Raw genomic sequence first — 27,607 nt, 5'->3', positions numbered from 1 at the left:
CAGGGCTTCCGTCTGTCCATAGCAATACATACATAGTTACAAGAGAGAGAAGCACCAACATCTAGGTTTTCAAAGCTGGGGGAGTCCCTTAATGGCTACCCAGGGTCTTGTCTGGTGAAATCACAGGACCCCTCTTCCAATGAGTGAGCCCCCCAAAGCAAAATGCTAACTAACCTCAGAGTATATATACACTTCTTCATGGTCAGAGGGCATCACAACCATGTGACTCAAACTCATGTGATTTAGGCTTTCTTGTGACTTAAGCAGGCCATCAAAGACTCTTGACTCAATCAAAGACTCAATCAAAGGCACCTGATTGCCGCAGTGCTGAGAAGCACCCCAAAAGAAAAAACAGCAAGAAGTCCCACACCACAGTGAGAGGAATGGAGAGACAGCTGTGGTGCCAAAGAAGATCTGGAGGCTTCAGTGGACTGCAAGCTCGATGTGATTCAGCAATGTGGTAGCCAAAAAATCTATTTCAATCTTGGATTTCATTAAGAGTAGCATCACTTCCACGAATAATAGATGGTAGTCCCATTTTATTCTGCCTTCTTTGGACCTCATCTGGAATATCATGCTCTGTTCTTATATCCACAGTGTAAGGATAGTGATAAGCTGGAGAGTTTATGGAGGAGGGCAACCATGATTGAAGGAGTTTGAATCCGTGTCATATCAGGATCATTTGAAGAAACTGGACATGGTTGCACTGGAGAAAAAAAGATTCGAGGGGGAAGTTATTGCCCTCTCCAAGTGAGTGGACTACTGTCATGTGAAGTAGGTAGTAGACCACTGTGTGAGATAAAAGACCCTCACCAATTAAAAGTTAATAAGGAGCCATCTCAGGATGGGAACAGAAATAAATTTTATTCAATTCTCAAGAATTGGGCATCCCCTGCTAGAGTGAATCCAGCAAGGGAGGTGCTTTACAAGAGGCTAGGCACCGATAATTATACCTATCACAAGAGAATTCCCGCCCACCTCTGACCCTGCTCACCATTGGCTGGGAGGTGGGCTTACAATCTGAGCACTAAAACTAGACAAAGAACCGGGAAATTGAGGCACAGAAACTCCAATTCCCATTCCCTTAGTTAATGATTACAACTGAGGTGACATCTATAAATCTAATGAAGGAGAATAGGAAAAGGGGAGGGGGAGACCCTCTCCATTCTTTACAGTAGAGAAAAACAGGTCATTATGACCCCGTTCTTACTGAGCAAATCTTTAAACCAGAACCAGAAAAAAAGAACAAAAAGTTTCAGGGTAAACTTTCCCAGGGGCTGAGCCATCAGACTCTCAAGGCTTCAGAATTTTTTTTTTCACTTTCCTATTTCTTGATTTTTAAACATTTCTTCATATATATATACACTTACATATATATATATATATACACTTATATATATACATATATATATATGAATATTATACACATCCTCCCCTGTGAAGTCTTCACATTTCATTTATTTACCTCACACACCATGAAGGTAGGAGGAAAAGCAGTGGGTAGAAGTTGCAAAAAAATTTAGGCTTGGTTTAAGGAAAAAGCTTCCTAACAGTTAAAGCTATCTTAAAGTGGCATTGGCTTCTTTGAGAAGTGGTAGGTTCACCTTGTTGGAGGTCTTCAAGCAGAGGCCGAATGTATATGATAGTGGGGACTTCTTCCTTATTGTGGTTGGACTAGATGGCCATTGAAATCCCTTCTAACTCTCAAATTCTGTGATTCTGTGATCCTAAGCACACTTAGATACCACACTGACTAATCCTTGATTACTATAAATATTCATTGACATAACTCTGATTTTCCCCAGGCTTGAATAGAATATTTCTTTAAACTCACCTTAAACATTTCTCTGTGCTTTCATATAGACTGCTCTTAGAACATACTCCCTCTTCTCTGTTTATTGAAATCACTCTCCACATTTAAGCCCCAGCTCAGAGAGCATGACCTCCATTAAGCTTTCCCTGAATCCCCCCTCTGCCCCCAGATGAAAGTGATATTATTGCAGTCTAGGGGTGCTAGGAACCCCAAAATGCAAGGGTGGCGGAGAGGGGTCTGCCTCCAAAGAATTGGCTATCACTCAAGTCTTCCTTCAGGCAAAGTACGGAGTTTATCAAGACACTGGTTGAGTGGGCAAGATTCCTACTGAGTCTGTGCTTAATGGGGGTGAGAATAAAACTTTTATACAGAGAAAGGGGAAAAGGGTCAGTGAAAAGATCTTGATGGGATTAAGGAGAAAGGCAGGTAGCCTGGGGTGATCCAAAGGTAACAGAAAATGCTCCACAATAAAAGGACAGTTGAAAGGATTATACTGGAATGGGCCAGATGCCTCAGGCAAAGGCCAGGGATCTGGGCTGCTGAAATTTGTGGGAAAATTCAAGGACCCTTTTTTAAGAGGTCTATCATTAGCACCCCATCAATATTTCCCTCTTCAAGTTTTTTCTAATGTAACAAAGGGATTGGCAACAGGAATCCTGTCCTCAAAGCATGCCGTGCATACTTAAGCTACTACCAAATCATGGGAGGAAGCTTGATGAGCGTTCCTATTTGGCTAGAACATGGAGTTTATAAAGGAGAGTAGAATGCAATAAGCCTGGCTAGACAAACTGCAGCCAGATTATGAAGAATTTTAAAAGCCAGAAGATGTATTTTATCCTAAGAGTCAAAGATGGCCACATAGGCAATGGAGTAATTGGGGTCAGACTTATATTTTAGGAACATTGCTTTGGAGGATGAATGGAAGAGAAGACAGAGAAAAGGAAACCAATTGGGATGCTATTATAATAGTCCAAGCAAGAGGTTATGAGGGTCTGAACTACCCTAGGGAAGAGTAATGTGATGGGAAAGTAGGGGATGGACAAAAGAGATACTGTAGGGTAGAAGACACAAGGTTGAACAACTGGTTGGATATGAAAAATGAGCTAGTGAGTCAAGGGTAACTCTGAATTTGTGATCTTGGGTGTCAAAAAGATGCTGGTATCCTTAATAGAAATAGAGGGAAGTTAGAAAAAAGGGAAGAATTTTGGAGGAAAAATTTTAAGTTCTGTTTTGGAGATAGATCACAGATCTAAATTTTCAGCAGAGTTTCAGAGGCCATCATTCTGTTGATGAAATAAGTGAGACCCTTGGAGGTTAAGTGACTTACCCAAGACCACATTGGTAATATCACAAGTAGAATTTGAACCTAGGTATTCTGACTACCCTGTACCAAGATGCCTCCTCAAAACATGTTGAATTTGACACCTCTAAAGGACATTCAGTTGGAAATGTCCAGGAAGCAGCTGATGATACAGAACTGAAGTTTGAGGAGAGATTTGAGCTGGATATATAGATCTGGGAGTTATCTGCATAGATTTGATAATTGAACCCATGGATGCTAATGAGATCACCGAACTAGAGAAATGGAGAAAGCCCAGGATAGAGCCCTGGTAAAACATGGATGATGATGATGATACAGCAAAGGAGAATGAGAAGTACCCAGAAAGGTAGGATTAGACCCAGAAGAAAACCCTGTCATAAAAACTCAGGGAAGTAAAAAATCTAGGAGGAGAAGGTGGCCAACCGTGTCAAATGCTTCAGAAAGATTTAAAAAAAAAGATGAGGATTGAGAAAATGTCATCAGGAAAGAAGACTGCAATTTCTGTTCGGTAACAGTGGAAGCCAGACTAGGATGGAGGTGGGATTACTAATTAGATTATGGCTCCTAAGTCTAAGGGGCTCCCCTAAAGATGAAAGTAAAAAGAAGTACTCAATGCGGAATATGAAGCAGGATATTCCTACATACAGACACACACACACACACCCCTAAGAGTGAAAGGATACTAGAATTCAGTTACTTAAGTTGTAACTTGAATTAAAATCTACTGGGAAACTAATATTTAAACCTCATCAGAACACAAAGCAGATCTGCGAGACTGCTAATTGGGCATTTTACATTTCACCTTAGCACTGTGTTGTCCAACGATTCCTGGTACTTGTCTATTAAGGCAGCATAGAGAGAAAGACCTGGGTTCAAATCCAGCCTCAGACACTTATAAACTGCGTGATCCTGGGTAAGTCACTTAACATTGTTTGCCTCAGTTTCCTCATCCATAAAATCATCTGAAGAAGGAAATGGCAAACTGTTCCAGTATCTTGGCCAAGAAAACCCAAAATGGGGTCACAAGAAGTAGAACGTGGCCAACCAACAAAAACACCAGTCTCTTTGTAAAATAGGCCAGGTTTGGGCCAATCCTTTTGTCAATGGCCATCACCTTGGATGCAGAAGCTTCCTCTCAATCAGCCATGGGCACTCCAGGGACATGTAACTCCGTGATGGAGAAAGGGAGAAGGCAGCAAAGTTGATGTGATAATAGGTTAGAGGACTTGTCCTTCCCTACTCCTCCCTGGAGTCCCATCATGCCACCTAAAGTCTCAGAAGAGAGAAGAGGAGTGGGTCCATCCTTTTTATACTTCCACTGAATCATCAACTCCCCTGGCTCAGCTGTTGCTGTTGTTGGTAATCCTTCATTTCTCAAAGAGGGCCAGTGACATCAAGAGGGTGATGCCTTGGCTTAAGCATGAACAGCCTCACTCTCTCCTCAAGAGTCATCAGAGTCCAGTGGTAAGACAAAGGTCAAGATGACTGGAGATGTGCCAGGATGCAGTGGGTGACCTTGGTTTTTCTAAATTAATGTCTTTCCCAGGTCTCACTTTGTCTGAGGACACACCCATTCAATGACACCTGAACCCAGATGGCTCTGGAGGAGAAAGTGAGGCTGGCGACCTTGCATAGCCCTCTCTCTCAAATCAAAGTCAACTGCAGTTCATGTCATCATTTCTCTGACGTCATGGTCTTCTTCAAAAATGAAGGACAAACACAAGGTAAGAATTGAGACAAAACATGGCCCAATTTTCCATCCCAAAGATATCAGATTCTAAGTCATCAAAACTTAAACAATGAGCCACCAATGCTTGGGCTGAGGTTTTGATTCAATGAAAGCCAGAATGACTTTTATTTAAAGGAATAGTCAATAGTTCCTTTAAAATACAATGGGCCTCTTTTTTGGGAGAAAATACTATTTTATTTTTTCCAATTACATGTAAAGATAGTTTTCAACATTCTTTTTTTATAAAATTTTGAATTCCAAATTTTTTATCCCCTCCCCAAGACAGAAAATAATCTGATATAGGCTATGCATATAGAGTCATATTAAACATATTTCTACATTATTCATGTTGTGAAAGAAGAAACAGAACAAAAGGGGAAAGCCACAAAAACAAAAGTGAAATAGTATGCTTCAATCTGCATTCAGACTCCATAGTTCTTTCTGTGGATGTGGATAGCATTTTCCATCATGAGTCTTTTGGAAATGTCTTAGATTATGGCATGGTGAGAAGAGCTGAGTCAATCATAGCTGATCATCACACAATGTTGCTGTTACTGTATACAATGTTCTCCTGGCTCTGCTCACTTCACTCAGCATCAGTTCAGGTGAGTCTTTCCAAGTTTTTCTGAAGTTTGTCGGCTCATCATTTCTTACAGCACAATAGTATTCCATTACATTCATATGCCACAACTTGTTCAGTCATTCTCCAATTGATGGGCATCCCCTCATTTTCCAATTCTTTGCCACCACATAAAAAGATACTATAAATATTTTTGTACATGTAGGTCCTTTTCCCTTTTTTATGATCTCTTTGGGATACAGCCCTAGTAGTGGTTTTGCTAGATCAAAGGGTATAAACAGTTTGATTGCCCTTTGGGCATCGTTTCTAATTGCTCTCTATAGGTTGGATCATTTCACCACTCCACCAACAATGCATTAGTGTCCCATTTTCCCCACATCTTCTCCAACATTTATCATTTTCTTTTTCTGTAATATTAACCAATCTGATAGGTATGAGGTGGTATCTCAGAGTTGTTTTAATTTGCATTTCTCTAATCAATAGTGATTTAGAGCATTTTTTCATATGATTATAAATAGTTTTAATTTCTTCCTCTGAAAACTGCCTGTTCATTTCTCAATTGAGGAATGACTTGTACTCCTATAAACTTGACTCAGTTCCCTGTATATTTTAGATATGAGGCCTTTATTAGAGACACTGGTTGTAAAAATTGATTCCCATCTGTCTGCTTTCACTCTAATCTTGGTTGCATTGGTTTTGTTTGTACAAAACTTTTTTAATTTAATGTAATCAAAATTATGCTCAATGGACTTTTTAAAATCCTGTTTTTTTCAGAGCTATATTTCAAAAAATCAAAAATGAAACATTAGGCATGGGTTACCAGATTATAAGGACACTCAATGTTATTTAATATTGATGATCATTATTGCATTACTTTGGAGGTTTTTTGTTTGTTTATTTGTTTTATGGTGTTTATTGAGTTTTCTAGGTGACCTTGGTGCTATGTAAATCTCTCCTCTCAAATTAGGACATGATGAGTCTTCCAAGGGGTTTAATCCTCACTTAGTTAATGTATAGAGCCTATTTAACAAGGTTTGTCTCCTTAATCGATATATGAGAATATGACTGTACTTAAATAAGTTTGTTTAATTTTTATGATATTGAAGGAAACATGGGATTATGATTCCTATTTAATAAGGTTTGTCTCCTTAAGGGATACATAAGAATATGACTATATTTAAATAAGTTTGTTTAACTTTTACGCTATTGAAGGAAACATGGGATTATGATTTTTATAATACTCATGACATTTATTTCCTGTTGTAAATTTAAGTCCCCTAGCTTATAGCCAAATTGATTTGGCAAGAGCCCCAGAGATTTAGGATGATGCAATTAATGATATAGAAGCAATATAGGACCAATTGTGGTGCTGCATCATGAATATGGTTAGCACCAAAATGGGATGAGGATCTCTGAGATCATCTGAGCCCCACCCCCCGCCAATCACCTGAAAAGCCCAAAACTTGGACTAACCAACCAGAAGAGGAACCCTGCTTGGCCTAACAGACACGCTTTGCAAAATAAGTCCCAAAGCTCTCCTGCTGGACTTTGCTGACTGGGTACATTCTCCTGACAAAGACTGAGCCCACCAGACATTTCCCTTATCTTATCTTAAGCTCTGAGACTCTCCTTTGTTAGCCACAATCTTGAGTAACAGCATCCCTCTTTTCTGTTGTTATGTTTATGATAGAAGAAACACAGACCTCCCGGAACTATAATTTCAATTGACACTTGGACAGCTTTCTTATTGTTTTACAAAACCATCCTATTAAGAAATTCCTTTCTCATAGTATAGTTAAATATATGGGAACTGTAGTTTTGGCTGACGCAGGCATCCTGAGTCAGGAAGGAGGAGGAGGAGATTACTGACTCTGCTTTGAGGGTATAAATATTCCTACAAATGATTCCTTCAGGGAGTTCAGAATTATTTTCTGACTCCCATGCATGCATGATTCTCTGGCTTAATGAGACTAAATAAGCACATGTACAGCCTGATTTTGTTTGTTCCTTGGTTAAACCTTTGGTAAGGTGAACCCCATTCTGTTTGTTTAGTAAGGGGGAGCCCCATTTTGTTTGTCCTTTGGACAAACCTTCAGTTAAGGGGGAAACTGATTCTGTTTGTTTCTTTGGACCAAAGTCAGGCCACTGGGCAAAATATAATCTGAGTACCTCCCACATTTTAACCTTGCTCAACCTTTTGGTACTGTGCTCAGCAGCCAATAAACAGACCATCTCACCTCAGAGTTCAAATCCTCTATTACTATCATACATGGCTAAAAGCCGTGGGTTACCAGATTACAAGGAAATTTGATGTTATTTAATATTGATGATTATTATTGTATTACCTCAAGGTGTGTTTGTCTGTTTGTTTGTGTTATGGTGTTTACTGAGTTTTCCAGGTGACCTTGGTGATATGTAAATCTCTCCTTTCAAATTAGTACATGGTGAATCTTCCAAGTGGTTTAACTTAGTTTATGCATAGAGCCTCTCATGTGATCAACCAGCATCGGGATGGACAGCTCTGAGACCCTTGTTATATTCAGCCCCTCCAGACCTGCACAGCCCATATAACTCAAAGGACCAGTAACAACGTATCAGTCAATCAATAAATAATGTAGTGTTATAGGAGACACTGTGCAAGTGCTGAGAACACTGATTAAGAGATTTTGGGGGAGAGGTTAGGGGTGCTGGGACCCTGAGAATGCCAAGGCAGGGTAGCCTGGAACAAATTCACACACTCAAGCCATCTTTCAGCCAAGAGGCAGTTTTATTAATGGGACAGCTAGATGGCACAGTGAGTAGATCACTAGCCTTGGAGTCAGGAGGACCTGAGTTCAAATGTGACCTCAGACACCAGACACACTTACTAGCTGTGGGACCTTGGGCAAGTCACTTAACCCCAACTGCCCTGCCTTCCCCCCTCCCAAAAAGAAAATCAAAGAGGCAGTTTATTATAATGCCAATAGAAGTGGGCAAAGTCCCTTTGGGAAACTTGCACCCTAACAGGGGTGAATCTAGAACTTATATAGGAAAGGGGCATGGGAAAGGAATACCAGGCCAGGGATGCTAATTAGGTAATTTAAGGGTCCAGGTGTCCTTGGGAGCTATGGATGGGAAAGTGTAGGGAGTATACCAGACATTGAGGGAGTTGTCACAGGCATTGACCATAGGGATCTGGCAGGAAGAAGAGTCCTTGGGCCAGGCACCCCTCTGTCTGTTCTGATAAGGGAATTACAGAAATTTTTTCACAAGGTAGGGAGGGGCTGGGTTACTTTCACAGACATGGTCTTAGGGCTTTTGGGGGTCTTCCAGGTCCCACCACCCCATCAGTGAGATGTCTCTGGTTTGCCATCTCCTTCTCCAGCTCATTTTACAGATGAGGAAACTCAGGCAAAAAGGGTTCAGTGACTTGCCCAGGGTCACATGGCTAGCAAGTGTCTGAGGCCAGATTTGAACTCAGGAAGATGAGTCTTCCTGACTCCATGCCTGGTGCTTTATCAGCTGAGCCTACTAGCTGTTTAGAGCTACATAAATAAATACAAAGTGATGGAGGATGGTATTAACTACTGGGGAAAGGGGCTCTTGGAATAGGTGGCACTTGAGCTTATACGTGAAAGGAGCCAGGAATCTGTCTCCAGACCTCAACTTCCCTCCTAAGGGACCGTGTCCATTCTGATTCTGGGTTTGTAAATATTTGTTCTGTCTGTGTGATTCTTTCCATGATAAAGTGGGTCTGTGTCTGCTGTACTGCCATCTCCACCATTCTCTTTGTAAGGAAGAAGTCTCTTCCTCTCAGGAGTATAATCTTTCTGCTTTTTTGTTTTTGCGGCATCCTCATTTCCCAATATATCCCTTCTACCTCCATCTTCCAGCAATTGTAACAATTATAATTGTTATATATATAATTATATATATAATAACAAATATAACAAAGTATAACAATTTAAAAAAAAAAAAGATAGTTCAGCAAAATGAACCAACATACCAACCAAGTCCACCTTCATACACAGTGTTCCACTCCCATGGTCACCCTCATTTGCAAAGAAAGGAGGGAGGTGTCTCTTTATAGCTTTTCTCTGGGGCCAGACTTGATCAAAATAATTACAAAACATTCAGTTTCCATTGTTTTGTCGATGTTATTTCCATTAACACTCTAGCAGACCTAGCAGTGGAATCTCTAAGTCAAAGGCTGTGGATATCTTAGTCACTTTTCTAGTACAGCTCCAAAATTGTTTTCTACAATGGTTGGACCTAACTTGTGTGACTACATCTTTTGTCCCCATCTTTTGTCATCTTTGACCATTTTCTGGGTGTGAATTAAAATCTTGGGAGTTGCTTTGATTTGTATTTCTTTTATAACTAGTGGTTTGGAACAGCAAATCTTATTCAAATTCACGTGATCTGTTAGTAGATTGCAATTCTTCTTTTAAAAAGTTTGCTTACATAATTTGATCACTTATCTATCAGGGGAATCCCCTTCTTCTTAAGAACTAAGTACATTTATTAAGCACTTACTGTGTGCCAGCACTGTGCCAAACAGTAGGGATTCAGCAAGAAAGCTGAAGGAAGAGGAAAAGCACTAGCTCTGCCTTCCAAGAACTCATTCAAATGGGGGAGACAACATGCAAATAGCTATTTACATATAAGAGTAAAGATAATCTCTTCCAACAGAAGATAATCTCAAAGGGAAAGCACTAACTATGGGGACCAAAAGGTCTACATGTAGAATGTGCAATTTGAGCTGAATGTTCAAGGGTGCCAGGGAAGACAGGAGGTGGAGGTAAGGAGGGAGAGCATCCCAGGCATGAAGGACAGCCAGTGAATAGACACTAAGTGGGGAGATTGAATATAATGTGAGAAGAACTGTAAGATCAGTGTAGTTTTATCAAAGGGCATGTGGAGAGAAGCAAAATGGAAAAAAGACTACTAAGTTGGAAGGGATTGTGAAGGGCTTTAAATGCCAAAGGATTTAATATTTAATTTGCAAAGTAATAGGAAGCCACTAGAGTTCATCAAGCAGGGGGTAGACATGGTGAGACCTGGGCCTTAGGAAAATCACTTTGGCAGGTGAATGGACAATGGATTGGAGTGTATAGGGATTTGAAGCAGAAAGACCAACCAAAAGGATATTGCAGTAGTCCAGGAATAAGGTGATGAGGGTCCATACCAAAAGATGGGATATGTGGGGTGAAAGAGAGTGAAGAATTTAAGATAATAAGGAACAGGAGGATGGTGGTACCCTTGGCTATAATAGGAAAAGTCAGGAAGAGGGAAGGAGTTTTGGAGAAAGATAATGAGTTCAGTTTTGGATATGTTGAGTTTGAAATGCCTACAGGACATACAATTTGTGATGTCCAAGACACCTGGGACTGGAGCTGGGGAGAGTGATTAGGGAGATACAAACATGTGTGGATGCAATGCATCCATGTGTATATATGTGCAAGAGTTATGCATATGTATATGTGTGTATATGGGAATCATCTGCATAGATAATTGCACCCATGGGAACTGATGAAATCACCAAAATTATTTAGAGAAAAGAGAGCCAAGGGGGAAACCTGGTTAGTATGACCTGGATGAAGATCCAGTAAAGAAGACAGAGGAGTCGTCATACAGGTAGAAGGAGAACCAGTAGAGAGCAAGGCTACAAAAGCCTAGAGAGAAGAGAACATCAAGGAGAAAAAGGTGATTAAGAGGGGCAGAGGTTGCAGAGCAGTCAAGAAGGATGAGGAGTAAGAAAAGGTCATTAGATTCGACAATTAAAAGATCGCTGGAGAGCGCAATTTTAGTAGAATGAGTTTGAAAGCCAGATTGCAGAGAACAATGTATAAAGTTCATCATCCAAGAGTTGTTGCTATGAACTTCATGACACCTTAACTTCTCTAGACTTGTGTCCTCATCATTGAGAAGGTTGAAATAGATGACCACTGATGTCCAGTCCAGCCCTACTACATCTATGATCCTTTGATCAGGAAGTCAAGGATTCCAAGGCAAGTATCACTGGCTCCAAATCCAGTACTTAAGGCTACTGGTTCTAGAGGACCTGGGTTCAAATGTTACCTCTGACATTCACTCCCTATATGCCTATTTCTGCGTCTATAAAATGAAGGGAATGGGTTACTTAGTAGTCAAGAGTGGTTCTCATATGGGGTCCATGAACTTTTTTCTTAACTGATAAAAGTATTCCAATATAAAAAGTTATTTCCTTTGCTATCCTACATTTTATACTGTGCATTTAAAAACATTACTCTGAGAAGGGCTTCAGCTGACTCCCTTAGTGACACAAAAAGGGGGGGGGGGGGCAAACCTCTGGATCTGATGATCTCTATGGTCTTTTCCAGCTATATATGTATATGTGCATACATACACACATATATACATATATATAAGTCCATAACTTCCTTATCTATATTAGGTCACAGGAGAACAAACATCAGTTAATGAGTATTTATTAAGTGCCTCCTATGTGACAGTCACTGTGTTAAACGCTGAGGATACGAAGGGATGCAAAAGCTAGTCCCTGCTTGGAAGGGCTCACAGTCTAGTAGTAGATATAAAAAAAAAAATCTATCCTGCCGCCTCGGACCACTTACAAATGCCCGCCAATAAGCGGACTCTTAACACGCCTGACCCTGCCTTTCAGCGAGCTTCCTTAGGTCTAAGGGGGGCGGAAACCACGCAGCCAGGAGACTCTGCTCTCGCGCTGCGTTTCCGGCCGGACTCGTAGCGAGGGAACACCCGCCGGAAGCAGCCGAGAGAAAGCAACATGGCAGGCGTCCGATGTCTTCTTTGGTTACCGAACCGGGCTTGCCTCAGGCTAGCTCTGCTTCAGCCGCCCGGCCTCTGCCTCTGCCGTGCTTTTCACGAGAAGGCCGCCAGCTCTGAGTTCAGGAGCATCTACAGCCTGGATAAGCTTTACCCGGATTCCCGAGGCCGGGAGACTGCCTGGAGGGTCCCGGTAAGGGCGGACGGGGTGAAGAGGGAGGGAGAACCGACGGGTGACGTCAGAGAGCAGGCGCCTCATTGGGTGGGTGTAAGGCTCGCTGGTCAAGTGACGGCGTCAGAACGCTGTCGTTTCATTGGCTGGGTGTGGAGTTGCCATGGGGATGTCAGAGAACTGGCTCTTCATTGGCTAGGTTTGGAGACGCTGTGGGACTTGTCAGAGAGCTGGCGCCTCATTGGCTAGGCTTGGAGATGCGCTTGGGTCCTAGAGCGAGCTTCTCCTCTTCTAGGTTTGAAAATGCGGGGTTTGTGGGTGTTTCCTCTTAGGTGAGGAGCGGGACGCTAGTTGCTTTTAGCAAAGGGAGGCCGAGGTCCCAACACGGGACCACAAGGGCTTTGGCTGGGCTCTCGTGACTCAGCTTAGCTTAGCAGCTAACGGCCCTGCTGGCTTTCTATGTTGAAGAGAAAGGGGAGGAGCGGGGGCAGCTAATTGCCACGATGGATAGAACACTGGCTCTAGAGTCAGGAGGCTCTGAGTTCAAATTCGGCCTGAGACACTTACCAGCTGTGTGGCAAGTCATTTAACACCAACTGCCTCCAAAACAACAAAAAAAAGAAGGGTACTAGAAATGGAAGGAACAGGGCTAGGACTAGATCCCAGGTTTTTGTAAACCCAGGGTTTTGTTTTTTGCACCACACTGCTGTAGACTGTCCAGCCTGAAGAGCTGAGGCTGAACTCATAGAATGTCAGAACTAGAAGAGACCAGCCCCCTCACTTAGCAGATGGGAGAAACTGAGGCCCAGAAAACTGAAATGACTTTCCTGAGGTTACATACCCAGTTTGTTTTAGAAGCCATCAGTCCTTACTGACAAGGCTGAAGAAAAGGACATTACTTCCCAAATGCTGTTTGGTTTGCTAGTGAAAATGCCCTACAGCTCTTGAGTTTTCTAGCAACTCTTAGGCATCTTACTACTTGAAACCCCCGGGGGAAAAAAGTGACGTGAAACCCAAGGTAAATGTACCTAGAATAAGAGGCGCCACAACAGTAGGGATATGCCTTTGGATTTAAATTCAAAGAAACAAAAATCAACCCAACATTTGAATTGCTGGTTGTTATCCCAAGTTTAAGGATTCTAAGAAACCCAGCTCTAGTGGAGATAGTAACAGCTTTCTTTTCAGTTTGGAATTTTTGCTATATTATATTATATTATATTATATTATATTATATTATATTATATTATATTATATTATATTATATTATATTATAGACTCTTTCCTTCTGTCCCATTCTTTGATGCTCATTGGAATGCTGTACTCCACCGTGAAAAGGAACAGTAGAGCTCAAACAAAGAGACTGAGTTGAGACCACAAATCTGGTGACTTTTGTGGGCATTCTTATTTGAGACTTTAAGTAGAAATCCCTAATAGAGATGGTTTACATTTGCATAATTTTCCAAAGCACTCACAGCATCTCAGGAGTTGGCAAACGACTGCCTTTTTCCACAGCCCAACCTAATAATTGTTTTTATGTTGGTAAATAAAGTATAAATAAAGTTTTATTGGATTTCAAAATGTAAAAACTGTTCATAGCTCCCCATCAGATTTCTTTCTCAAGCTGTAGTTTACCGGTCCCCTTTCTGAAATCACCCAGGGCACAGATTCAGCTACCCCAGAAGATTTACTTACCATTGTATGGGTTTCTTACCATTAAGTGTATATGTCTATTTGTTGTAGGATGATGCAAAGGCCAGCACTGACATTCCTATAGGTAAGTCAACTTTTGCCTCTTCATTGTCTTAGAAAACCAAATTATTCTTCTAAAGAGTTTCCCTCGTCCTTGTCTCTTAAGTTGAGAGTTCAATTGGGTATCAACTATAACAGGTTACCACTGTTACCTTATGCTTGTTTCTTTATAGCGTATCTCCAGAAGCTCCACAAAAGGCCTTTCAGCTGGCTAGAAAACCCCAGAATACTGACCATTACCACTGTCATTTTCTCCCTTTTTCCTTCTGAGTTAAGTTTGATCAATAAGATTGCTTTTCATAGGTTATGGTATCATCGAGTTGGAAGGGAATGTAGAGATTTAGTTCTGTTAAGCAAACATTTATTTGTTAATAATTTATTAATTTATCGCTATGTATAATGTGGGTCGTACAGTGGATAGGGTGGCAGGCATAAGGTCAGGAAGACTCATCCCTCCTGAGTTCAAATATTGCCACAGACATTTACTAGCCATGTCACCCTGGGCAAGTCATTTAACCCTGTTTGCCTCAGTTTCCTCATCTGTAAAATGAGCTGGAGAAAGAAATGGCAAACCAATCCAGTATCTTTGCCAAGAAAACCCCAAATGGGGTCACAAAGAGTCAGAAACAGCTGAAACAACTAAACGACAATAATGTACTTTGCTAAATGTGGGCTAAACATTTAAAAAAGTAAATAGTCACTGGCCTCAGTTATCTTACATTCTCCCAGGATTACATGTATGCATAAAAATAAATAGAAAATAATTTAAAAAAGGAGAGAGCACTAACAACTGGGGGAGATTGGAATCTATTTCCTTTAGGAGTTGGCACTTGACCTTGACACCTTGAAGAAAGCTACTGCTCTGAGAAGCAAAGGTGAGGCATATTACAGCTATGGGAAACAAAGGCATGGAGAGAGGATAGGAAGTATTGAATTCAAGGAAAAACTAGTCGGATAGTTTGGCCAAACTGTAGAGTACTTGAAGGGGACTATTTTAAGTCTGAAAAGCTTGGTAAAAGCCACATTGTGGAGTCTTTATTTCAAACTGTGGAGGCTCTGTTTTATCTTAGTGGCAATAGAAAGCCACTGATGATTACTAAGCTGCAAAGTGACATGTGAGAGTTCTGCTTTAGGATTGTTGGATTTGCCAGCTGTGGGAAGGATGGAATAAGGAAGATGGAGACTAGAAAAGGGGAGATCAATCCAGAAGTAATCGCGGTGGACCAGTAGAGAGGCAAATAGGGTCTGAACTAATGGCCATGGGAGAGAACAGAAGGGGCTGGTTTTGAGGGAAGTTATGGAGGTGTAATAAACAAGACGTGGTAACTGATTGGATATAGAGTAAGGGAGAAGGAAGAATTAAGGATGACTCAAAGGTTGCAAGCCTGGGTGACTAGAAAGATAGACGTGCCAACAGCAGAAATAAAAATGTTTGGAGGAAGAGAGGCTTTGGACATGTTGGATTTAACCTGCAAGAAGTATACGTCCAGTGGCAGTAGATTTTGAGGATTTGGTCCTAATTTCTCTTTTTAGACTCAGAATGGTTAATTGATTTGCCCAGCTACACATAGTGATTTATGGTGACAGAGCTAGGGCTCAAGAACACAGCTTCATTGTTCTTTCTACTTTATCTACACCTCAATCTAAGATAAGTAAGATCCTGGGGCGGTTTGCCATTTTTTTTTTCAGCTTTTAAAACAATCCTAATTTTAAAACTAAAAGATTGAGGCCAACAGATCTGGGTGCCCTGTAGTTTTTTATTGGATAGCAGATCTGCATTTCAGTCTCAGTTTCTCCAGTGACTATAGATAAGTTATTCTTTATTTTTGTTAGCTTTCCTATCTATAAAATGAGCATAACAAAAATATGTCTCTTCCTTCCATACTAGAATTCTGAATATAAGGATAATCTCTGTGAAGCTCATTGAACTCTAAATGCTTTATTAAAAAAATAGGTGACATTAATAATAAAAGGGTTATATATAGGGAACTAACACTAAGCCATTGTCTAGTGGATAAATAGTAAAAGAATATGAGCACGCTTTTCTTTTTTCTCCCCAATTAACAAGTATTTTGTTTAATTAATTTGGCCCTCTCACAACCTCCTTTAATTACAGGGCCCTAACAGTGATAGCTTATATTTGCATAATGCCTCCAAAGCACTCACACCATCTCATTTCATGTCTTAAGTACCTCAATACATAACTTCCCACATTGATCATGCTGAAAATATATGTCTCTTCATTTTAAGTCCATTACCTCTCTGTCAGGAGGTAAGTGGCATGTTTCATCTTCATCTTTTTTGGACTTGTAATTTATTGTTACATAGATCTGAGTTCTTTATGATGTCCTTCAAAGTTGCTTTTCTCTATAATCTTATTATCTTTGTATGAATTGTTCTAGTTCTGTTTACTTAACTCTGCATTAATTTATTCTTAAAGATCTTCCCAGTTTCCTCTCTGAAATTGGCCATTTCATAATTTCTTATGGAATAATAATATTCCATTATATTCATAAACTACAATTTGTTTAACCATTCCCCCAGCAGGAGGACACTCTCTTAGTTTCTTATTTTTCTACCATGAAAATAACTGCTCCAGATAGTTTTGTGCATACAGATCTTTTTCCTCTTTCTTTGATGCCTTTGGAGTAGAGGCCAAGTGGGAAATGGTACAGCTGGGTCAAAGGATATTTGCAATTTGGCCACTGTGGGCATAATTCCAAATTGCTTTCCACAGCTCTGCCAAGAGTGTGCTAGGATAGATACGATGAACGAACTCCAGAGAAGAAAGCGATCCCCTGACAGTCATGAAAGCTTGCTCCAAATCACAATAATAAGAGAAATGTCTGACGTTTTTACCTCACACTCAGCAAATTGGAACAGATGACAAAAAATGGGAGTGATCATTTTAGAGGGTTTGTGGAAAGACAGGCACCCTAATGCACTGTTGGGCCGGTTCTGAACTGGTCCAGCCATTATGGAAAGCATTTTGGATCTGTGCTGTGAAAGTGACTAAAATGTCCTTAGTCTTTGACCCAGAGATTCCACTGTTAGGCATACTCCAAAGAGGTCAGAGATAGAAAGAATGACCATCTATCTACATCAAAATATTTATGACAGTATTTGTGGTGGCCAAAATTTGGAAGCAAAGTAGACACCCATAAGTTGTAGAGTGGCTAAACAAATTGTGGTATACGAATGTAATGGAATATTACTGAATTGTGAGAAGGGATGATTATGAAGAATTCAGAAAAAAAGTGGAAGACTTATATGAACTCATGGAAAGTAAGTAGAACCAGGAAAACAATATACACAGTGACTATAACAATAGAAACATAAAGAATGAAAAAAATTAAGCTATACTCTGTGAAATTTTAATGACCAAGTTTGTCCCTAAAAAGAGATGAGAAAATACACCTCCCTTAATTGGAAATATGGAGAATTATAAATTGTGGCATATTTACATATTGGTTAATTGGTTGGTTGTTCTCCTTCATTCTTGAAGAAGACCAAAATGACATCTTTATGCTAGAATCAAGTTTCAATGTGTCCACTGTGGCCCATCAGACCAATACGAGCTCGGATTGCTCTGCCACAGGTCAGGCACAGATAGTTCATGTGAATATTTGGGTTGGATACTCTTAAATTTGCACATCCTTTGTTTCCTTTGAGCTGTTTCTCCCATGTCACACAAATCAGTTCTATAGTTCTTGAGAGAGACCTTGAGAGTGTCCTTGTATTGCTTCTTCTGACCACCATGTGAATGCTTGCCCTGTGTGAGTTCTTCATAAAATAGTCTTTTCGGCAAGCGTATGGTTTTGCGTTCGAACAATGTGGCCAGCCCACAGGAGTTGTGCTTTCTGAAGCAGAGTTTGAATGCTTGGCAGTTTTACATATACTGTCAGATTCAGTCGATAGGTTGATTAATTTTGCTGAATTCCTCTTTTTTCTCGTTTTTTTCATCCTCTAATGAAAAAAATGGCTCTTCTTGCCAACTTCAACTACTTTACATATAAAGTCGATCCTGTTCTCTTCCATTTTTTTTTAGCAGATTGCTTGCACTTTCATTCTCTGTCTCTTGTCTGTCTGTCTGTCTCTCTCTCTCTCTCTCTCTCTCTCCCTCCCCCTCTCCCCTCCTCTCCCCCCCTCTCCCCCTTCCCCTGCCCCTCTCCCTCTCCTTTCCTCCGTCCCTCCCTCCCCCTTTCCTTCCCTTTCTCTTTCCCTTCCTCCTTCCCTCCATCTACTTACTGGTTCCTTCCCTGTTACTTACAAACATGCCCAAGTCCTCCCCCTTTATGAAAAAACCTTCACTACTACGATACCCAATGGCTACCATCCTGTATCTTTCTTCACTAACTCTTTGATAAACCTGGCTACCCTCAGTGCCCCTACTTCCTCTCCTCTCACTTTTTTCTAAATCTGTTACAATCTGATTGCCAGCTTCTTCTTTCACTGTAACTGGTCCCTCTAAAGTTAACAGTGATCTCTTAGTTGCAAAATTTAACGACCTTTTCTTAATCCTCATTCTCCTTGACCCCCAAAGCATCTGATACTAATTGACTACCATATCTCCTCTATTCCCTTTCTTTCTTGGTTCTGGTGATAGTACTTTCTCTTGGTACTCCCCTATCTGTCTCCTTTGCTGGATCTTCATCCATGTCATACCTAATTGGGGTACATAAGTGAACCCCAAGAACTAGTCCTAGTCCCTCTTTTCTCACTATACTTAACTTTCAACCTTTGATCTCATCTGCTCCCCAGGTGCAATTATAGTCCCAGACTTCTCTACGCACCCCTGTCCTCTTTCCTGAGCTCCAGTCCCACCAACTGCCTATAGTATATTTTAAACTGGATGTCTTGTAGACATTTCGAACTCACTATGTCCAAAACAGAACTCATTCTCTTTCCCTCCCAAACCTATTCCTCTTCCAAGCTTTCCTGTTAATTTTTGAGGTCACCACTGTCCTTCCAGTGACCCTGGTTCCTAAACTTTGTGTCAACCTCAAATTTTTATTCTTACTCATCTCATTTGTCTTAATCAGTTGCCAAATCTTGTAGTTTCTTTCTTCACAGAATTGCTCACATACCTCTCTCCGCTCACAGAGCCACCACCCTAGTTAAGGCCCTCATCACCTCTTACCTGAAGTATTATAGTTGCCATCTAATTGGAGTCCCTGCCACCACATTCCAGCCTCCACCCAGCTGCCAAAATGATTTTTCTTAAGCACAAGCCCGACCATATTGTCCCCCAACTCAATAAATTCTGACGAGTCTTTATTGCCCTTTAGGACCAAATGTAAACTCCTGTTTGGCTTTTAAAGCCCTTCACAGACTAGCGCCTTCCGTTCCAGTTTTATATATTACTCCCCTCCTCATACTTTATGATCCAGCCACGTGACCTGCCTGCTGTTACACTTGATACTCCATCGTCCTTCTCTGTATTTTTGCATTGACTGTTCTCCCATGTCTGAAATGCTCTTTTCTTCTCCTCCAACCATTGGAATCCTTGGCTTCCTTCAGGATTCAGTTCAAATCCCACTTTCCACAGGAGCCCTTTCCAGATCACTCCGTCTTCCCATTCCTATCCCTCGGGAGCAACTTTCTATCTACTCTGAATGTTTCTTTCACATACCCATTCATGTACATTAGAATGTACTTGAGGACAGCATCTTTTTGCTTTTTTTTTTATATGCCCAGTTCTTAGCAAAGTGCCTTGCATGTAATTGCAACTGATAAATGCTTGTTTTTATTTTTCGTTATAAACAGAAGCTTGCTGAGTAGGAAAAGGGGGGAGGATATAATCAGATATGAAGGTGCTATTAAAAAAAGATAACAATAAAAAATTAAAATAAAAAGTAAATTGGTAAACAGTTCATTTTGACCCATTGTGAAATGTCTTTTTTCCTTCTGTCTTGCAGATCGCCTACAGATATCTTATTCCAAGAGTAGTGGTCCTGGAGGGCAGAATGTTAATAAAGGTACCTTAATGCTTTCTTTTGTATTAAAAACTAAATGCTAGAATTGCCTGGGTAGCTATGCTGTAACATGCAAGTAGAATAAAGGGTTTTTCAGTAGGGGCTTAACTGCGGCCAGCTCATAGTAATCCTGTTCTTCACGCTGGCCTCTGGTCTGACCCTAGAGCTCTTAGCTGTGGCTTGCTACAACTAAGCTTCAAGTACATGTATAAACCAAGAGAGGGAACAGTGTAAACCTACTGCTTACCCATGAAAGTACTTATAGCATCATTCATATAGGTATTATTCCTCCCTGCTCTTTTCAGATGTGGAAAAGAGACATTGCATTGATACATATGAGAGCATGATTTTTCCTCCCAAAAGTGCTTCTCCATCCTTAAGGGGCTAACCCTCTCTGCCCCTTTATGACTTGAACTAATTCAAAGGAGCCACTTTGTGGACTGGAATCTTAGCTATGCTGCTAATTAGCTGTTGCCTTGTCAAAGCCATTTTCTCCCTTTCGACCTCCCATTTTTCCATCTAGCAAGGAAAGGGTGGACTCCTTCCAGCTCCAAATAAATCCTCTAAACTGCACATTCCAGAATTTGAAACATAAAGGTTTAGATGTCTTTTCCCTTGGAGATTCACCAAGGAAGCATTACAATTTAACTTCTCAGGCTGCAGGTCTAAATGTCTTTGTTATTGTGTATTTCCCATCAAAGATTCTCAGTGAATTTACATTATATTCTCCCTGTCATTCACAGTAAATACCAAGGCTGAAGTCCGGTTCCATTTAGCAACAGCAGACTGGATTGCAGAGCCTGTCCAGCAAAAGATTGCTGTCTTGGTAACTAACTGCCTTTACATACCCCTATAGCCTTTAATTCTGTTTAAGCCTTTATATTTTTCACTGTGAAACTTTGAATTTTCTCTTTTCCTTACTCCAGTTCAAAAACAAGATCAGCAAATCAGGAGAATTGATTATTACCTCTGATTCCAGCCGCTATCAGTTTCGAAATTTGGCAAATTGCCTCCAGAAAATTAGAGACATGATTGCTGAGGCCAGCCAAACTCCCAAGGAGCCATCCAAAGAGGATGCTGTGCTTCGAAGGATCAGGTAACAGAAAGTTCCCTGAATTCCTATAATCAGATTTCTAGGGACCTTCTTTCCAAGAGGGTTCAAACCCACAAGGATTTTGAAGGAGGCACTATAAGGAATCAGGACTCAAGAGCAGACTGTGGTATCATAAAGAAGATTAAAAATATTCTCAATGGGAAGGGAGGAGCTTGCCTGTGTATCTCACTGCTTTTCTCTCTGCTTTGTAGTGGCTCCACCTATCACTTTGAAAGCTGTTGATTAGGCACGTAGGCATATTTTCTTGCTTTTTGTTTTCAGGGTAGAAAACATGAATCGTGAAAGGCTAAAACAGAAGAGAATCAATTCCACCATAAAGGCAAGCAGAAAAGTAGATATGGACTGAGCTCAGCTTCCAACTGCCTGACGCCGACCTCTTCACTGGTTCTCAAACTGGTTTTGCTCATGATATAGCATCATTCTTTGACATGAGGAATCATGGCACACTGAACTTTTAAGTTAGAAAGGCTACAGATCACCAGAATAAGTTCCATGCAATTCAAGCATATCAGTGAGAAACTTATGTCACACCCTTTGAGAACTTTGAGTCTAGCAACTGCAGTTGGCAGTCATTTGAAGACACAAAGAGACTGTTCCCAGAGTAACAAATAAAGGGAAAAGTGTACCTCTTTGTATTTAACAACAAAGTGTTTTCAGTGATTTGGTTGTTCATGGGTGATGCTAAGATTGTGAGCCTGAGCAACTGAGAAAATGGTGGTACCCTTGACAGATATAGGGAAGTCCAGAGGAAGGGTGGGTTTAGGAGGAAAGAAAATGAGTTGTAGATGCCTATGGGTCATCCAGTTGGAAATACATGGTAAGAGATATATGACTTGAGATCCAGCCTAGAGGTCCAGATTTTGTTTGTGTCTCCACAAAGGTGATCATGATAGCCATGGGAGTTGGTGAGGTCATCAAGTGATAGAGTGTTGAGAGGGGAGAGGGCCCAGGACAGCCTGGGGCTTCCACAAAGGGCATGATAGCGATGGCAAGAGGTCATTGTTAACATTGCAGAAAGCAATTCCAGTTGAATGGTATAGTTGGCAAACAGATTGTAAAATATTTAGTAGAGTTAAGAGGAAGTGGAGGCACCAAGTGCGGACAGCTTTTTAAAGGAGTTGGGCTGAGAAGGGGAGGAAAGACACAGACCAGCTGGCAGAAATGGTTGTATCTAGAGAGGTTTTTTGTTTTTGTTTTTTTTTTTGAGGGTGGGAGAGGCTTGGGCATATTTATAGGCAGCAGAGAAAGAATTAATAGATAAGAGAGATTGAAGATTAGAGAGGGAGAGAGGCCATAATCTGCTAGAAACTACAGGTGGGAATGGGATCAAATATGTATGTAGAGAGAGAAAGTAAAAGAGGAGCAAAGGGAGGATAATGAGAAGGGGTTTTGAGATTAGAGAGAGGACAAAACGGAGCTGATGGTGAACGTCTGGTTTTGTTCTTCTAAAATCAGCCAGCTCATTTCTTACAGCACAGTAGGACTCCATCACAATCCTATACCACAGCATGTTGAGGGTATCTGTCTTTTTAGCCAATCTGATGGGTGTAAGGTGATAGCTCAAAGTTGTGTTAATGTGCATTTCTTTAATCAATACAGTCTATTTTCTTGGAAAAGTATGAGGTGAGGTCCTCAGCTGAGGAGGAGGCAAGAGATAGTGTTAGAAATGAAAGTCTGGAACAACTTCTGTTCCAGGGGGAGAGTGGAATGGAGAAAGAACTGGGGAGAAGTAAAAGGCATTACTGTGGGAATAACATTTGTAGTGGATCCCATGGGTTCAGGTGCATGTTTCCTTTCAGCAGCAGCTAAGTGAGAACAAAAAAGTAGATGATAGGAGTAGTCCAGGGCTGCAGACTGTCAGGATGCAAGCATTGTTAGGGCAAGGAATCAGGGGCTTTAAGGCTAGAAGATGGTGTAAGGTTGAAATTGTTAACTATAGTGTGGAAAGTAGGAAGGGAAGAAAGTGAGGTGATAGCAGGGGCAAAGGCCTTGGAGAATGAGAGTACTGAGGAGGGGAGGGATTTTAAATTTGATGGGTTAAAATATTTATAAAGCGGTTTTTAAGCAAGAGAAGTGATGAATTAGAAAGTTTACTTAAGGAGCAGTGTGAAGGATGTTGTCTCCACCTGCTCCATCATCTTCACTGCTTCTCCATAAGAAAATTAGACTCCATCCCTTGAACCACCTTGGGGTGGATTTAATAGGCCAGCTTTGGCCTTATCTCATCATGAGCCTGACTTCCACGGTACTTCCCAGTCATCTCCACACCATGCTGCCATGCACATACCTCACCCTCCTCCAGCTCCCCTTTATATACTATCTTCTCCTATAAGTTCCTCAAGAGCAGGGACTATCTTGTTTGCTTATATCTGCTTCTTCATCATTTAGTATGCAAATTTAGCTTGGTGCTTGGCACATCATAAACACTTTATAAATATTTTAACCTATCTTATCAATCAGAAACTCTTATAAGAGGCAAGAAAAATAAAAGAAGCTCCAACTAAGATGGCAATGTGAATGGCTCTGGCTAATACATGAAGTGACAGAACCAAACAGTACAAAACACTGAACAACTTCATCCCATAAAGGATGGCCCAAGGGAATGGGAATGGAAGCAAGGACAAGGCCTCCTTTTCCAGAGGTCTTGGAATACACTAGAAAGGTAACTTTAAACCAGTGAATGGCCTTCCAGAAGCCTGAATAAAGAGACATGCAAAGATACTCTCTACTTATCCCTTCGTGGAGGTGGGAGGTCCACAGGTATTAACACCTGTAACTGAAAGCTGTTGGACTTTTTCGACGTATCGGTCGGTTGTGCTGATTCTTTTTTCCTCTCTGTAAAAATTACCATTTGTCGTATAGGATAGTTCTCTGGCAGAAGGAATTGAAGGAATACATAGGATACCATGATGATAGAGAAATAAAAAATATAAATTAAAATGTATTTTTAAAAAAGAGTAAAACAAGGCTGCCCGTTATCACCCACTACTATTTGATACAATACTAGAAAAGGAAATTGAGAGAATAAGTACAAACAAAGAAGAAATAAAATTAGCACTTTTGGGAGATGATATGGTGTTTTGCTTAAAAAACCCTAGTGTCAACTAAAAGTTAAATGAAACAATTTCAGCACAGTTCCAAGACATAAAATAAATCACATGCACATTTGAATATTATCAGCAAAACCCAGCAGGAAGACAGAGAAATTTCATTTAAAGCAACTACAGAATGTATAAAATGCAGACTTGGCAGTCTGCCAAGGCACACAGAAACTACACAAACACAACTGTAAGACCATAAAAATAAAAGTAGACAAATAGCTAGAGAAAAATTAATTGTCAGCAGATCAAATCAATATAATAAAAAGTATAATGTTGCCTAAGTTGTTACAGTTATTCAATGCCATTCCAATCAAACTACCAAGGGATTACTTAATAGAGCTAGTAAAAAGGGTTGATTTCTTCTGGAAAAACAAAAGGTCAGGAATCTCAAAGGAAATACAAAAAAAAGTGGGAAGAAAGGGTGCCTAGCAGCACCAGATTATCAAACCAGATTACAAAGCAGTAATCACCAAAATGATTTAAGATAGGTTAAGAAATAGGTGGAACATATTAGATATGAAATAATTAGATACAATAATTTGAGAATTAGATATAATTAGAAGCGAATGAACCTAGTAGTGCAGGTGTTTGATAAGCACAAAAATACCTGTTACTGGGTTAAGAACTCACTATTTAGCAAAAACTGCTAGAAAAACTGGAAAGCAGCTTGGCAGAAACTAGGTATAGATGAACATCTCACATCATATACCAAGATGAACTCCAGATGGATACATGGCCTAGACATAAAAGGTGACGAATTAGAAGAGCAAAGAGGAAATTACCTTGCGTTTCTATAAGTAAGAGTTCATGACCAAACAGGATAGGATATAATAGAATAAAATGGAAAAAGACAAATTTTGGAGGAGCAGTAGGAAAAGAGGCACTGTTAGTAGAGCTGTGAATTGGCCCAGTCATTCTGGAAAGTGATTTGGAACTATGGTCCCAAAATTAATAAAATGTACATACCCTCTGACCCAGTAATATCACTACTATAAATATGGCCCAAAGAGATGAAAGAGAAAAAGGACCTATGTGTACAAATTATAGCAGATCTTTTTCGTGTGTGTTGGCAAAGAACTGGTAACTAAGGGGGTACACATTAGTTGGCAAATGACTGGACAAATGATGGTATATAAATGTAATGGCACTTTTGTGCTATAACAAAGAATGAAGGAGATGGTTTCAGAGAACCCTGAGAAGACTTATATGAATTGATGCAGCATGAAGTGAGCAGAACCAGAAGAAAAATTTATACAATGTAACTATAGCTAACATTTACATAGTACTTTAGAATTTGCAAAGCTCTTTACATATGGTTATCATATTTGATCTTCATAGCAACCCTGAGAGGTAGGTGCTATTCTGTTGTTATCCCCATTTTACAGATGAGGGAACTGAGGCTGAGAGAGGTTAAATGACTTGCTCAAGAATACAGTTGTAATAAGTGTCTAAGGAAGTAATCAAACTCAGGTCTTCCTGACTCCGAGTCCAGTGTATTATCTATGGCACTCCCTAGCAGTCCAAATTATAAAGACAAACTACTTTGAAATAGGATCAACACATGACCAACCAAGATTCCAGAGGCTAATGGCGAAGCATGCTACCCACCTTCTCACAAAAGGTCATGGAGTGGGATTGTGAGATAGACATAGAGAGATGTGGGTATGTATATATGTATACACACATATATAATTCCTTTGTGTGTGCATGTGCATACGTGTGCTTGTGTGTGATATGGCCAATGGGAATTTTCTTAACTATGCATATTTGGTACAAGGGTTTTGTTTTTCTTTTTTTCTTTGGGAGTGGAGGTGGGAAAAGAGAAATAGATTTTTGTTAATTTTTTAAAATTGAATTAAAAAGAGAAAAGAAAAACATCCTGGCAGAATAGTTGGCTGAAACCAGGAAATGGTGGTCATCCAGGTACATTTTTTTCAGTGAGTTGGAAATACTACCACTTTTTCCTCTCTGTTTTAATGCCTTTAATAAGGATTAGCTGAGCTGAACCAAGCCTGGTATGTGAATGCCATGGGACATTACTGACCTGTAAGAAACAGTAAATAGAAAGGATTCAGAGAAGTATGGGAAGACTTATATGAACTGATGTAGAGTGAAGTGAGCAGAACTAGGAAAACAATCTATGCCATGACTACAGCAACATAAACAGGAGGAAAAAATACCCAAATAGAGCCCTGCATCATTGTAATAACCAGGCTTGACCCTGAAGATGAGACTGATCTGACCCTTTTATTGGAAAGGTGAGAGACTGTGGGTATGAAATGCTACATTATACTGTTGGTCTTGCTTGATTAGTTGTATGGTTAGTTTTGCTGAATTTAGAACTACTTTTTTCTCTTTCTCTGCTTCTTTTTTACAAGGGATGGCTGGGGGCGGGGCGGGGAGAAGATGGTATAAAAACGAAATATATCAATAAAACATTTTTTAAAAGAAAAACAGCAACAAAAGAAAATCACTGGCAGCTGTGTAAAGGATAGATTACAGAGATGAGAGACTTGAGGTAAGAAGACTAGTAAGGAGGCTGTTACTTCAGTAGTCCAGTAATGAGAGCCTAAACTGGGTGAGGGTTGGGGATGGCTGTGTGAGTGGAGAAAAGGGAACATATAGAGTATTCAGGGGTCAACCTTTGGTCTAACAGGTTGCGGAATCATCCAGTTCAAAAAGGGTGAAGTGGAATGAGGGAAGAAGGGTATAGAAAGGGATTCTGCCACTGTCTTCACAGGGCTGTCTCCCCAACCTTCCCAGAAATTTAAGTCCCCCTAGAACTGATCTAATTTTGAATATGCAATCCTGTACTCCCCATTAGCAGCTGTTGACCATTTCTCCTTTTATGGCATATTGCCAATTTGTCATCATAAACACTTTTACTAGGCAATAAACAAGTCAACTTTACAATCCCAAGAGAGTCTTCCTCACATGATGATTTACAATGCCCAATTATATTGGACAGCACATTATATTGTAATTTATATAATTGGGCAATAAATTATATTGAGCAGTAGTTCATTTTTTTTAACATTCATTTTTTAAAGTTTTGAGTTTTAAATTTTCTGTCTCCCTCCCTCCCATTCCTCCCCCACCCATGGAGAAGGCAATCAATATGATACTAATTATACTTGTAGAGTCATGCAAAACACATTTTCATATAAGCCATGCCAAAAAAAGAAAAAGAAAGTGAAAAAGGCATCTTTCAGTCTACATGGAGCTCATCAATTCTCTCTCTGGAGGTGAACCTCATTTTTCATCGTGGGTCCTTGGAATTGTCTTCGA

At 40.3% G+C, this 27,607-nt stretch overlaps 1 protein-coding gene across 1 annotated transcript; it reads left to right on the top strand.

The window, feature by feature from the left end:
- The first annotated feature begins 12,177 nt into the window (after positions 1 to 12,177).
- MRPL58 (mitochondrial ribosomal protein L58) lies at positions 12,178 to 21,849 on the top strand. Its single transcript, XM_036758063.1, has 6 exons — positions 12,178 to 12,401; positions 14,121 to 14,154; positions 20,048 to 20,107; positions 20,848 to 20,930; positions 21,031 to 21,200; positions 21,480 to 21,849. The coding sequence occupies exons 1-6, from the start codon at positions 12,210 to 12,212 to the stop codon at positions 21,562 to 21,564; spliced, it is 624 nt and encodes a 207-aa protein (XP_036613958.1). The 5' UTR covers positions 12,178 to 12,209; the 3' UTR covers positions 21,565 to 21,849.
- The last annotated feature ends 5,758 nt before the right edge of the window (positions 21,850 to 27,607 follow it).

The sequence above is a fragment of the Trichosurus vulpecula genome, chromosome 4, assembly GCF_011100635.1.
Source record: "Trichosurus vulpecula isolate mTriVul1 chromosome 4, mTriVul1.pri, whole genome shotgun sequence".
Taxonomy (NCBI): Eukaryota; Metazoa; Chordata; class Mammalia; order Diprotodontia; family Phalangeridae; genus Trichosurus; species Trichosurus vulpecula.
The sequence above is the reverse complement of the archived record's forward strand: the minus strand, read 5'-3'. Positions and strand labels throughout refer to the sequence as shown.